The sequence below is a fragment of the Saccostrea echinata genome, unplaced genomic scaffold (assembly GCF_033153115.1).
Source record: "Saccostrea echinata isolate AGI-Se365-2 ecotype Australia unplaced genomic scaffold, CSIRO_AGI_Sech_v1 ptg000050l, whole genome shotgun sequence".
NCBI classification, from domain to species: Eukaryota; Metazoa; Mollusca; class Bivalvia; order Ostreida; family Ostreidae; genus Saccostrea; species Saccostrea echinata.
Window position 1 is genome coordinate 412,501 of NW_026889799.1, and position 14,527 is coordinate 427,027.

Sequence of the window (14,527 nt, forward strand, 5' to 3'; positions counted from 1 at the left end):
TTTATGTAATAACGTCACGCTACGTTATCTACAACATGTAGCGTATTAGGGCAAATTGAGACGAAAAATAAAATATTTTTAGCCATATTCAATATGGTATGTCTTATTATTAATCCTTTGTCAAAGACCTTCATAAATATGACTGACATGTAAAAATGAGCATATTGACGCACATGTCGGAGGTATCGATGGAATAGCACAGGAAGGAAAAAGTGCTTACTGATTACACATAAAATATGATAGGTACAAAAGATCACGTGTAATTGTTATTTGTTTTGACGCATTATTGAACTTGACTGTCATAATTTCTCGGCAATTGATTGTAAATTTTCAGCATGTAAAAAATGACGTCACAATCGCAGTCGTTTACAAATAGCGAGTTTCCCGAGAGTGGCGGAGTTGGGGGGTTTGGCGATATTGGGGGTGGGGTGGCTTTCCCAAAATTGTGAATTTCATGGCCCCTGGTTCAGGGGTTCTGCATGGTGTTTGGGCGGGGCTCCATTGATAACATAGCAAAATGCAATAATTAATGCTAAATAAAATCTTCTCCTATGCTCCAGAGTGAACTAAATGCAATAATATAAATGTAAATGTATAAATATAATTATAAATAAATGTGCCTTTTTCTGAAGTTTTCTCTGATCCTGGGTATCTAGGAGGCAAACGGAGTACAAAATTAAGTGTAATGTGGAGTAAAGGAGAATTACTCCCCTTTGCTAAATTGTTTTAATCAAGAAGTCCTCGTGTATATTTTAATTAAGACGTTTTTGATTGAGTGAGAATACAAAAAAAGAATGTTATATATATATAGAAAAAAATGAATGTTTGGTTTAACTGAGCAATGCATTCTCGAAGTCAGATTCTTGCCTAAAAGGTAATATAAAAGATTGACATAAAAATTATTTATGTAGAAAAAGGGCCCATTGTACACAGAATGTGTATTAACTATGTATAATGTCAAGTTTGACGACTGACGAGTTTTTTAATGAATGAATTCAATAGCTACCCAAGTTATACTGGTATAAATTGGGTTGTGACAGTTAACGTGGTTTATAAAAAGCGTAAACTGTTCCGACCTAGGTTATACCAGTAGAACTTGGGTAGCTTTTAAATTCATTCCTTATAAATGAATTTTCCATCGATGAGTATAGAAATTAGGACATATTTCCTTCAAAAATGCCTTTAAATGAATCTTATCTTAAAACTCACGTCAGGCGGATTGATCATTGTGACGTAGGCAACACAGGTTATACAACATGATATAAATTCATTTTTCTGTCCAATCAATTGGCGTGTTACTACCAGAATTAAATTATTGTCATAAAATCATGGTTGACAAGAGACTGCATAAAAACTTATTAGGCCTATACTTTATCAAAGTGAACAAATGATCACAGAGAGTTAGGGTGACTAGGGGACATTTAGTTAGTGACAAGTGGCAAATAACCGCGTTGTATAGGCAAGCCTCTAGCTCTTTGTGTACTCAATTGTGGCACTAGGCAAGCGACAATACCATATGTATATATTGAATACCTTACACCCTAGGCAAGTGTCCATTGTATTTGTATATTTTGCATTTATTATCATCCCTGTAAGACCGGTGGGAAACCAAGTGCGATCACAATGAGATCACTTGGATCTCGCACGTTACAATAAGCAACGGTATTTTTTTAAAGAATTTGGAATTCGTAGCAACATTGCTTCATCTATAGGTTGATTTTGTTTGTTTTATTTTTACTTCTATGGATCCTTTACAGTGTTGTATTAAACCAAGGTTATCGTTAAGGCCCTTGGACCTCTTGTTAATATAGTATTCACTTAAGGACAGATGATGCAAACATTTTTTTTCTTTGGAGGAGATTTAATATCATGTCACAGTTTTACAAAAGTAGATAATTCTTTGAATTTTTTCTCCTTAGACTTAGAGAATGAAATACCTTTCATATTTTCCCCCAAAAAGTACACAACTAGAGTAATCATGGTAAAATTGTTTAATCTTCATTCATTTACTCTCTTTTTTTTCTTCAAAAATGTTTCTAAAGGAGCACAGAGTAAACTGATATTACATTCTTGCATTTTCTTACATGAAAGATATGACACTTGGAAAATATTAGTTGATACTTCAATAAAATTACAAATATGGACAAACACACTCAGTAAAGGCTTACAAAGGAAAATTCATTTCAAAATATGTTAGCTTGGTGCTAAAAGTGTAATACAAACTTTAAAAAAAATACCTTGCCAGTTGAATTTTATGAGGAAAAGCAAAATGGTAAAAATCATCAGAATTTGGAATTCTTAGCAACATTGCAAGAAGATTGAAACACATTTTTTTTTCTAGTATTTTGCCTTGTTTTAAATTTGCTCATTCGCTTGTTAAAAGAAATAAATATTTTCTGCATTAGACCCATTTTAAATTCTACATGTTTTACTTGCTACGGTGGCAAATAAAATTTGAAAAGATTCTTGAATGTAGTAATAACTTGGTTCAGGCACCAGAAAAAAATTAATATTCTATTTTAATAGAAGAATAAAACTATGAACGAATGCACGTGTAAAAAAGTGTTAAAATCAATAATATAGCTAAAAACAATTTCAAGTCACTTGGAAAATGCAGGTAAATATAAATTAGGTTAAAATACTACAGTTCTTTATGAACTGTTTCAACTGATTATCGAAATTTTAGATGAAAAATTTGTTTTACTGATAATTTTTACGTAAACAGGATCTGTTATAAATGCACGTGCATTTTACATATACAAGTATATTAGAGGTAAAAGAAACCAATCTATCAATGCATTACTTAACTGGCAATGAGTCTTCCTGGTCATTAGAGCTTACAGTTCAGGGGTGAACTGTACAACCATCCTCTGTACCAAAATAACATAAAACATGAAAACAGATTCATTATTGAAAGTGACCTGAAAACTCTAAAGCATTTGTATGAGGAACAAGTTGATTTTTCGAGATTGATTAAACGCACTGAGTGGAAAAAATGAAACATGTGGAATAATTATTGATTATGTTGAACAACTATAATTTAAAGCCCGAATTGTTTGCCAATGTTGGCTCTACCATTACATAAAAAAAAATCTTTAATATATATGTTGGACAAGCATTGCGCCAGCATGTTGGCCCAACAATGGGCCACAGAAAATTAGACATTGCGCCAATGTTTTGGTACAAACCTTGGGCCAACAAAGTGTGTTATATGGAGCCAACGTTAACCCAATGTAGGCATGGTATCTTGTGTAACGTCGCCGTAGCGTTTAAAGAGAGAAAACTCTTAAATTTCAAATCCTCTAAATAAAGTACACTGCAGTTGGTTTAAAAGTAAGTTAAGCTATTAATACTTAGTAGTCAACATCCAAGAATCAAAGATATTTTTTTTACAATAATATCACAATATATTACAACGCCTATCCTATGATGACTACTTTACTCCTTTACTACAAGTCCACTGTCTGAGAACATCCCCCTATATCACTGGGGCATTGCTCGCAAGGAGCATTTGCGTTTTGACCATTATGTAATAATTTGCCATTGCTCGCGGGGAGCAATGTTATGTAAACAAATTACTATTTATATTCAACGCAATCAGACATAAGCAAACATTATGAAAAAATTAATTATCGTTACACATGGCTTAACAGACGTTTTTATTAACTTTTGAGTATTTTACAATTTCTAAATTTAACAGGGAAACACAGAGAAGTCGCTAAAGACGGGTCATGTTGGACTGTTTCTTTGATATTTTGCAAAGTAGTTCGATTTATATTTTATGTAACTTAACATATATTGAAAGTAAAACATATGATTCACCCAACAGTATTTTTGTTTTCGAAATAAAAACACTGAAACAATTTTGACAGACGTTCTTTAGGGCCTGGTTTTCCAAGTTACCTATCTTCATATCGGTGTTATGTAAAGTAGATTGTTAACGGATTGTCTCAGAACTCCATCTTTTTAAGGTTGAAGCAAAAAAAAAAAAAAATCCTCCAGCTCGGGAAAAATATAAACAACTACAAGAAATAAGAGGTTTATTCATTTAAAAAGGCAACAAATTGCAATAATTGCAATAGTCAGTCCAAAAAATCAACAATCATTAAAAAAAAATACTGAATAATTATCAGTTAGAATTTATCCACATTTGTGACAAAAGTACTGAGAATGTATTTTATTTATTTACTTTTTTTTATTTTTTGCCCTTTTTTTCTTTAAAATATCAATAATGTTGAATATTTTATATGACTACGGAATGTTACGCCATCCCGATCGATATAAAGGGCCCAATCTCTCTCCTGTATGAAACACATTGCTACTTTCGTTTTAAATCTTTTTTTTTTTTTTTTTTTTTTTACACGTGCTTTACAAGATTAGAGAAGTACATTTTCTACAAATGAACTCCAGATAAGGTAATGAAACAAAATATTCATAAGTTTGTAGCAATATATCAATAAATGTTGCCTCTAAAAAGGTATTAAATTGATTTTAAATTCCCCTCAGTGCACCCAAAATGCATAACAGATATAGAAAGGGGGAATTCCAAAGCACTCAGGTTGAGCAAAGCAACAATGAATCTCCTGTTTGAGGTATTCATAACATTAATCTCTTTGCCTACTGGAATGTTTACGTTTTCTTTCTTTTTTTTTAAATTCAGTAAGTTCATAATTATGTTAAATATTAATGTTAAATATGTAATTCACAAGGAATACTATCCACCACTCTTCATTTTGTGTAGGCGTGAGGAAGGGGAAGCAGGAAGTTGTTGGATTTTTTATTAAATACAGATAATAATGATAAGGATTTAGAATTAAAAATTGGTTTATCACGTTTATATTAAGATTAAAAACTAATACAAGAGGATTTTGTTGCAAGGTAAGCACAATTTTAGTTTTGGTACTTTCCTGGAAAAAAAATATTATAATTCTAGATACTAGTTATGGTGGTATAGTTCTACAACCACTTTCAAGATAATAAAATTGACTTGTATGATCATTATGCCGACTTGTCAGAAGTTTATGTCGATTTGTAAGATATTATGATGGTCCTTTGGATCGGACCGTATAAGACGAAGTCCCGTGTCTCATGAAGTTGGTGTTGGAACTCAAAAGATCCCTCACCGCTATATGGTCCTGAGTGTCGAGTATAGGTCTTAATTTGCATATCTCCAACGGCAAATTGCGGCTTTTCCATACAAGTGAAAAATTCTCACATCTTCATAGTTTCTTTTTTTCTGAAGCTCTGTTCATAGTTTCTTTTTTTCTGAAGCTCTGTACATTCAAAAAATTATTAGTGATTATAGAGAGAAAGAATTTTTTCATTGCCAGTGTATTCATGTATTCAATGTTTTCTTGTATTCACAAAGTTTTTTTTCCTTTAATTTAAATAAAATAAGTTCGAGTGAACCGGATTATTGGACACGACCAGGAATTGACTACTCAATATTTACACAACTTGGAATATCCGTAATCCGTAATTTAGTCATTTTATATTATGTCAGTCGTTCTTATGTTGCATCACATTCACCTTAAGGAGGTTGGATCCTGTCATCAAAAGTAATGAGAATTTTTTATCAAGTATAATTTTAGAATTTATACACATAGCTTAATTAAAAATCAAAACAAAAAATGAGGGTCAATAAGCTTCTTTTGGAGCTACAGAGCATTTAGTTTAACCTTTTTGCACTGTAAATACGTCTTACACATGAATCAATTTTTAAAGTTTTTCCTCCAATATGTTATATTCAAATAAATAATGGGAACAAACATTGTCTTATTTCATTTTGAATAGACACATTAAAATTTTGACAAAGAAAAAAAATTTCAAATTACTCCGCCTGTTCAATTATTTGACCTTTTTGCACTCAAATAATATCATTTTTCTGGCATTAAAAATTTAACAAGCAAAAAAATCATTGAAAGTAATGACATTTTACTGAATTTAAGAAGAATGGTTAAGAGTATCTTATATACTCAGAAAATAAAATTAAAAGTGGGGGTCTGGGGTGTTAATTTTTATATATTACTAAAATAGTGCTAATTTTAAGCTTAAATTAGGGCTATGTTTTTCTTGTTTTTCACAATATATTTGCTATATTTATCAAATATGATGATAGAATTCATGACAGTTTATTTAATATATAATTTAGGACCAGCATAAAACAGTTCACTGCAAAAAATATCTCTGTGTGTAGACTGCATATAAAAATAGGAATCCAAACTTAACATACTTGAAATACTTCAAAAGAGAAAAAAATGATCATTTTCTTCTAGAAAACCTTCCGCCACAAAATATAGTTCCTCACTTAATGCTTTTGGTATGGAATTCAATCATGGAGTTTTAACTCAATATAGTTTAATTGGCATTGTAGAATCCAAAATTTATTGTAAGAATTAAAACGTTATGCGGAATTTTTGAAATATAGGTTAAGATAAAAATCTGCGCAAAAGCTCAGGAGCGAACCTCGTTAAATCTTTAGTTTTAAGATTATGTTTGTGCTCAAATGATTAAATGAAATGCAAGCGGTTCTCTCTCATAACTTTGCCATTGACACTTGATCCAACCCCCTTCAGTAAAGTGGTATGACGATTTCGCATAAAGTAGAACATAATTTGAATATCTTTTTACCTAATGATGAGAAAAGGATACTTTAGGTTCTGCATGTTCTGACTAAAACAAACTACTTCAACAACTGCGCTGAATGTATAAATTCCCCCTTTATGTACACAACATATATAAGACAGTGGTTAGTGGATCTATAAGGAGTTACCGAGGTTGCAATAAAATAACACATAATAAGGCATCAACCCCTATATGTTTAATATATGAGATTCATAGTGGCATATTTTTCCATCACTTGTCAGATGTGAAATGTTTTTATCAGATCTACAAAGTCTGTCGACTTGGCACTTATTCAAATGTATAGAAAATTAACATGGTAACATATTCATGCCCAGTTCGTGCCATCCAGTGGATGACATACTTTTCTGGCACGTCGACATAATCATCTAAGAAGTCGACAAAAAGATCTGACAACTAAACATGTTAAGTAATCATAATTTTCTAGCAAGCCGTCAAAATTATCTCACATGTCAACATCTGACAATTCAAATGTAGATAATTCAGTCGACTTGTCAGTAAACTTGTCTGTTAATTATGCTGACTTGTCAGAAAATATGTCGATTTTCATAAAATTATATCAACCTATTATTTTGACTTGTCAGATGTTAATATATTAGTAATGTCAAGTAAATGTCAGATAGATAGTTGCATTAAGACGCTTTATAGCAAGAAATGAGTTCCTAGTCAAGATGGTTATTAACTGACAAGTCGACATTAGATAAATGGTGCCGTAACACTACAGTTCTCCAGCTAGTTTGATACTCAAAGAGTCCTTTGTCATCAAGATTTTCATTACTTGTGCACTTGCAAGCATTTTTCATCTGTCGTTTCTTGTTTTAAGTAAGCTTCATCAGACGCAACTGACGTTTTGAGAATTCAACGGTGAACTGTAGGTGAATGATTAGCACGCATGTGACATTATCATTATGTTAGCCGTTGTCAAGTGTGTTGGTGACGCTGAGGTTAACATTACGGATTCTTAAATGCGTCTAAACTAATCAGATTTTAGTATTTAACATGAACATAATAAAAGCAATTCACAATTAAGTGATGGTGGAAAAATACCACCATAGGAATAAGGTTGTAAAAAAAGAAATATTTTGTACAGGAAGTGGGTGAGCTAGGGGACGAAAAAATTGAATGATGGTCATAATAATCATAAAATTGCATACTAAAGAGTATTTTGACTTCATTTATTTTTAACATTGATATAATTCAAATGTAAATATTGAAATAAAATACTATGTATCTTGTGGATATATACCATTGGAATACTATTTATTTCTCGGGCCAACAATAAAGTCCAAAATATTCACCTCTGCAGACTGTTCGTTATCTTCACCCTTTTCATTAGGAATATAGACGTTAGAGGAAATTCGAACAATGATTGTGACATTTCTCCCACCGCATGCCGTAGATTGTTGTATTCTTTGTAGTCTGCTCTTTTTAAATAGGAAAAATAGAACGACACCCCCAAAATCCAGCTTAAATATAAACCTTAACAAACTGTATACCAAGACAATATGTACTTTAACACTCATGTGATCTTTTTAACATTTATATGTCTATAGTTAAAACATTTGATAAAAGAATATTTCGTAATTTTCAAACCTTTTTCATGCCGTTAGTGTTAAATGATATTTTAAAATTTATTCTATTCCATTTTGTTATACTTTTAATTGGTGGGGAGGGGGATTAAATTGTTTCCAATTACCGCGAAATAGAATTTCTGTGTACCCAAGTTGACAGAGACAATCAGGACTTCTTGAAATGCAGACACCGGTTGAATAAGGGGCTCTAAAGAGTTATAGGTCTGTGCTGCTAAGGAACTTCTTCCCTCTCTGGATCCCAGTTCCAGTCATTGAAGGAGAAAAGGGCTCGAAGCATGAAGCCAAGAATTCTTATTATCTACTCTCAATTATTTTTGAAATATAATTACCAACCAATATCACAGCAATTTCCCTTTTTTTACCAGAGTGTTTACAAAGTGACTATTCACGGGGAAAGTGATAGCATCTGACGCGTGACTAGGTGATCGTTTTCAAAACATGCAAATTCAGATTATCAGGTTGCACAGGAAGCTAGCTTGTCAATCAAATCAGTAGCTATTGTTCTTTTTTCTATGACTGACAGTCGGTATGTAATTAATCTTGAATAACGAAACTTTTGAGTGCGTTATTGTAAAATTGGGTGTTTAAGACATCTCTATTGAAACATGGTTTCAGCATGGAAAGATCGCTATTAGAATTTAATTATTTTTAGCTCACTCGAGCCGAAGGCTCAAGTGAGCTTTTCTGATCGAAATTTGTCCGTTTTCTGTCGTCGTTGTCGTCGTCGTAAACTTTTCACATTGTCATCTTCTCCAGAACCCCTGGGCCAATTTCAATCAAACTTGCCACAAAGTATCCTTGGGTAAATGAAATTCAAATTTGTTCAAATGAAGGCCCACGCCATCCAATGAAAGATAATTATGAATTTGTGAAAAATTAATATCATGATTTAAAAATCTTCTCAAGAACCATTGTGCTTAAAAATATGAAACTTATGTTAGTGTTAATTCAAGTTTGTTCAAATAATGACCCCCAGAGGTAGTGTGGGGCCACAATTGGCGATCAAACTATATAGAAAAAATCTTTAAAAAACTTTTTCAAGAAAATCAAAGCCTTAATTGATCATATTTAATTAAAAGCATCCTCAGGTAGTGTAGATTAAGGTTTGTTCAAATCATGACCCTCAGGGGTAGGATGGGGCCACAAAGGGTGATCAAAGTTTTGCAAAGGAATATATAGGAACAATCTTTAAAAATCTTCTTCTCAAGAATAGCAAAGCAATTATTGTTCATATTTATATGGAAGCATCCTCAGGTAGTGTAGATTCAAGTTTGTTCAAACTATGACCCCTAGGGGTAAAGTGGGGCCACATTGGACGATCAAACTTTTACATACATGTAGGAATACATAGGAAAAATCTTTAAAAATCTTCTTCTCAAGAACATCAAAACCATGATTGTTCATATTTATATGGAAGCATCCTCAGGTTTCCTCGGGTTGTGTAGATTCAAGTTTGTTCAATTCAATCGCCCAGGAGTAGGGTGATGCCACAATTGACTATCAATGTTTTACATAGGAATACATAAGAAAAATCTTTAAAATCTTTTTTAACAAGAACAGCAAATCCATAACTAGTCTTATTTAAATGGAAGCATCTTCAGGTAATGCAGATTCAAATTGTTCAAATCATGACCCCCCACCCCCCAGGAGAAAAGAGGGGCCATTAACAGGGGATCATAATTATACAATGGAATACAAAGGATATATCAATAAAAAAAATTCTTCTTAAGAACAGGAAAGCCATTATTTGTCATGTTAATTCAAAAGCATTCCTATGAAGAATAGATTCAAGTTATTTTAAATCAACGCCCCTCCCAGAACCAATTTTATATTTAAACATTTCAAGACTGAACTGATTTCTGCTATTTCCTAGCCAGAGTGCTCCAGTGAGCGATGTGGCCCCCGGGCCTCTATTTTTGAATTCTTTTTGTTTTTTATGTAAGAAAATGCAAAATTTATTTTATTTGCAAATAAGATGTTCAAGAGTTGTAAATTACACAATAGAAATAACTACAGAAACATATCAAGAAGAATCAGGTTGGCTTTTTAAATTTTTTAATAAGAATTAATAATGGCTTCAAAATTAATAATTTTTTTAAATAATTTATAATATTTTTTAAAGCCATAGATAAAAACTCCAAGAAATAATTACCACAAGAAAAGAAATGTCAGGCAATTGTATTTTATACAGAAATTGAAATGAAATGATGTTTGTTCTGCTCCTATTTTGTATTATTTAATGGACTTTTGAGCTTGAATACTGTTCGTTATCTCCATATATTTCACTGAATTGCAAAATTTTAGGCAAGTTCTCTGCCTTTGATTGCAGAAGCTGCAATTTCAAAGAAAGAGGCTCCCATCAGTCACGTACCTTAAATCACTCGACTCGACACTAATTTAGTGTTTCGGGGGGTGTGATATAATTTGGATTGTTTATACTTTATGAATTAGCTTTTATAGCTTTTAGTTGGTTTTTCAGGGCACTTGTGCCCGTTAACCAATGTCAGGGAACCAGTGTAGCAAAATATCAGAAAAATTTTTATCAGAAAAAATTTTAGAATTTTTTTTCAAAATTAAACCGATCCCAACCATAATTATATAAAAAGGAAACATATCACAATTTCCCCAAAATACTAGGTTTCTTTTGTGTAATATGGTTTTTAAGATAATTGAACTTATATCAATCATATGGATTTCTTATTACTTGCAGAAACTGCATGAGATTGGCAGCAATGTGGTATAATGAATTCTGTATTTATTTTGATCGGGATCGGTTTAATGTCAATCGGTAATGGTCCAAATTTAAAAATTGCCAATTTTTTGAAAGTTCACAATTGATTTTTTTTCAAATAATGTGATTAAGTATCATGTCTTTCCTATTTGTAATTTGTTTCTCAAAGATTTTATCCATATGTTTAAGAAATATGAATAAATAATGTTTTATTTTCATAAAAATATTGAATACAATAATAAAATGGCTTTTGACTCTTTTTGGACATGTTTGTTTAGAAATTCATACTGTGTAATTTTTAATGGAAAGATAAAAACAATTGCATTCTTTGAAAAAATCAAAAAAAAAAAAAAAAAAAAAAAAAAAAAAAAAAAAAAATCATATAAAATAATTAATAGCCTACATGTATATCAATCTTTCCATGCTGAAACCATATTTCAAAAAAGATATCTTAGAGATCCATTAAATGAAATTTTGGACTAGCCTTTCTCTTAAGTTGATGTCAGTTGTTTGAATGTCTCATCGCATCTATGTAAAATCTTCAGTTTTAAAATTATGTTTGTGTTCAATCAGTTTTCTCTCATGATAAGTACATCCCATCTCTCTTGCAAATGGGTGGTATGAGGATTCCGCATCAAATAGAACATACATCTTGTTTGAACTCTTGTTACCTAATGAAAAAAGAGTAATTTTACGAGCTAGACTAGAGCAAAACACACCGTACAATACGCTGTATGTATACATGTCCCATCATAATGCTAAATGCTACCCTCAACTCAAATGAATCTGATATAAAATAACAATTAGAATGTCTCTAAAATCTATATTGAAGGATAACTTCATTAGATAGGACATGTTGATGTATATCTTCCATAATCCTGGGAAGTAAAAGGATACCATGGCAGAAAAGAGGTCTCCTGAAAATCAACGATGTGATGAAATCGTGAGTATTTTTTCATTCTTTTCTTTTTATTTTCTTTTTTTTTTTTAATTACTTTATATTATTATATTTTGTATTAAAATGTGGTGTACATTTCTTAAAAAATGAAGTGAAAGAATTAGAAAAAACTTGAATACTTAATTTTATAGAGAATTCTATTCTTCCACGGACATTCACGGTAGCTCAGTCGGTAGAGCGCTAGATCCGTGATCGGAAGGTCGTGTGTTCGAATCACGGCCGCGACTGACCTAAGTCGATAAAAATAGGTAGCAACTGTTCCTTCGCCAAGCGATCACCACCTTGAAGTTAATGTTGCGGGTCTTTCGGATGAGACCTTAAAAACCGAGGCCCCGTGTCATAAAGAACCCTCACTGCTCAATGGCCCTGAGTGCCGAGTTAAGATCAAAATTTGAAGCCCTTCACCGGTATATGGTGACGTCTCTATATGAGTGAAAAATTCTTGAACGGGACGTAAAACAACATACAATCAATTATTCTTACACGTCGTTGATTTTTACTGATTTTTACTAAATAAGTCGTTGATTAAACAAATTTAAATCTATCCAATTTGCTTAATGCAAAAATTAATTTATGGTTACGCTTATATTATTTACACGGAGTCAAAATAGATGTTTTATTTAGCAATGCATTCATTTATTTTCCTACTTTAGTCATGTACAAGGTCCTGCAAGTGTCTAAACAAGACATTGTTAACAGAACTCAGATGTGATGTTTTATGTGTTTGAAAGATTTTCGGTTTTTGATGAGACCTTGACAAGTGCTCTACATTTTTAATACAGTGAGCACTGAAATTAACTTTTCTACATATTCAGAATCTGAAAGCAACTACCTTTTTCACAAAAGGTCCCAAGTTTTGTATAATATAGAATTAGAAGATGGTTTCTAGTAATCAAATCGTTGAGTAACTTCTTTGATTCATATTTATTATTGTCGGGTTTGGTAACTTCATAGTCAATGATATGAAAAGTATTTGATATATAAATATATAATATCTAACTATCTTGATATCAATTACGTTTTGTTAAATAATAGATCTTAATGAAATAAAAGGTGTTCAATTTCAAAACTAAATACTCACTTCTTTATTCCAAAATGTTACGTAAGAGTTGTAGGGAAATGATAAAAACTCTGATAAAAGCATGCATATGACATATGGTACCTTGTTATACCCGCACTTTCTAAAGAAAGTTCGGGTATATTGTTGTTACTCATGTCTGTCCGTCCGTCCGTCTGTCACACTCTTATTTCTCAAACACCTCTTACATTTTACACAGTAGCCTAATCATCTTTTGGGAGATGTTTGGTGGTGTCATGTAGATGTGCAGTAAGGTTTCGGAATTTTCATTTTCACCCTGGGGGTCAAATGGGGGTCGAAAAATGACGTTTTTTATGCAAAAAGCCCCTGGTTCCCAGAACTCCTCTTACATTTTACACAGTAGGCTAATCATCTTTTGGGAGATGGTTGGTGGTGTCATGTAGATGTGCAGTAAAGTTTCGGAATTTTCATTTTCACCCTGGGGGTCAAATGGGCGTCGAAAAATGATGTTTTTTATGCAAAAAGCCCCTGGTTCCCAGAACTCCTCTTACATTTTACACAGTAGCTTAATCGTCTTTTGGGAGATGGTTGGTGGTGTCCTGCAGATGTGCAGTAAGGTTTTGGAATTTTCATTTTCACCCTGGGGGTCAAAAGAGGGTCGAAAAATGACGTTTTTTATGCAAAAAGCCCCTGGTTCCCTGAACTCCTCTTACATTTTACACAGTAGCCTAATCGTCTTTTGGGAGATGGTTGGTGGTGTCATGTAGATGTGCAGTAAGGTTTCGGAATTTTCATTTTCACCCTGGGGGTCAAATGGGGGTCGAAAAATGACGTTTTTTATGCAAAAAGCCCCTGGTTCCCAGAACTCCTCTTACATTTTACACAGTAGCCTAATCATCTTTTGGGGGATGGTTAGTGGTGTCCTGCAGATGTGCAGTAAGGTTTTGGAATTTCCATTTTTACCCTGGGGGTCAAATGGGGGTCGAAAAATGACATTTTTTATGCAAAAAGCCCCTGGTTCCCAGAACTCCTCTTACATTTTACACAGTAGCTTAATCGTCTTTTGGGAGATGGTTGATGGTGTCATGTTGATGTGCAGTAAGGTTTTGGAATTTTCATTTTTACCCTGGGGGTCAAATGGGGGTCGAAAAATGACGTTTTTTATTCAAAAAGCCCCTGGTTCCCTGAACTCCTCTTACATTTTACACAGTAGCCTAATCATCTTTTGGGAGATGGTTGGTGGTGTCATGTAGATGTGCAGTAAGGTTTTGGAATTTTCATTTTCACGATTGGGTCAAATGGGGGTCGAAAAATAGCGTTTTTTATGCAAAAAGCCCCTGGTTCCCAGAACTCCTCTTACATTTTACACAGTAGCCTAATCATCTTTTGGGAGATGGTTGGTGGTGTCCTATAGATGTGCAGTAAGGTTTCGGAATTCTTATTTTCCCCCTGGGGTCAAATGGGGGTCAAATTTTTTTTAAAAAAATATTTAACATGTTTAGACATCCTGGTTCCCAGAACTTCCCTTATATTTTATGCACTAGCCTTAAATCATGATCTTTTGG

The 14,527-nt window shown here is 32.7% G+C and overlaps 1 protein-coding gene and 1 pseudogene across 1 annotated transcript in view; one reads left to right on the forward strand and one right to left on the reverse strand.

The window, feature by feature from the left end:
- The window catches only part of LOC133203329 (uncharacterized), a 139,351-nt pseudogene that overhangs the window by 11,800 nt on the left and 113,024 nt on the right, over positions 1-14,527 (reverse strand).
- Positions 11,864-14,527, forward strand: part of LOC133203344 (uncharacterized) — a 41,238-nt gene continuing 38,574 nt past the window's right edge. The window contains exon 1 of the mRNA XM_061339141.1: positions 11,864-11,908. Within this exon, the coding sequence (XP_061195125.1) occupies positions 11,864-11,908 (45 nt within the window). The remainder of the gene's footprint in view (positions 11,909-14,527) is intronic.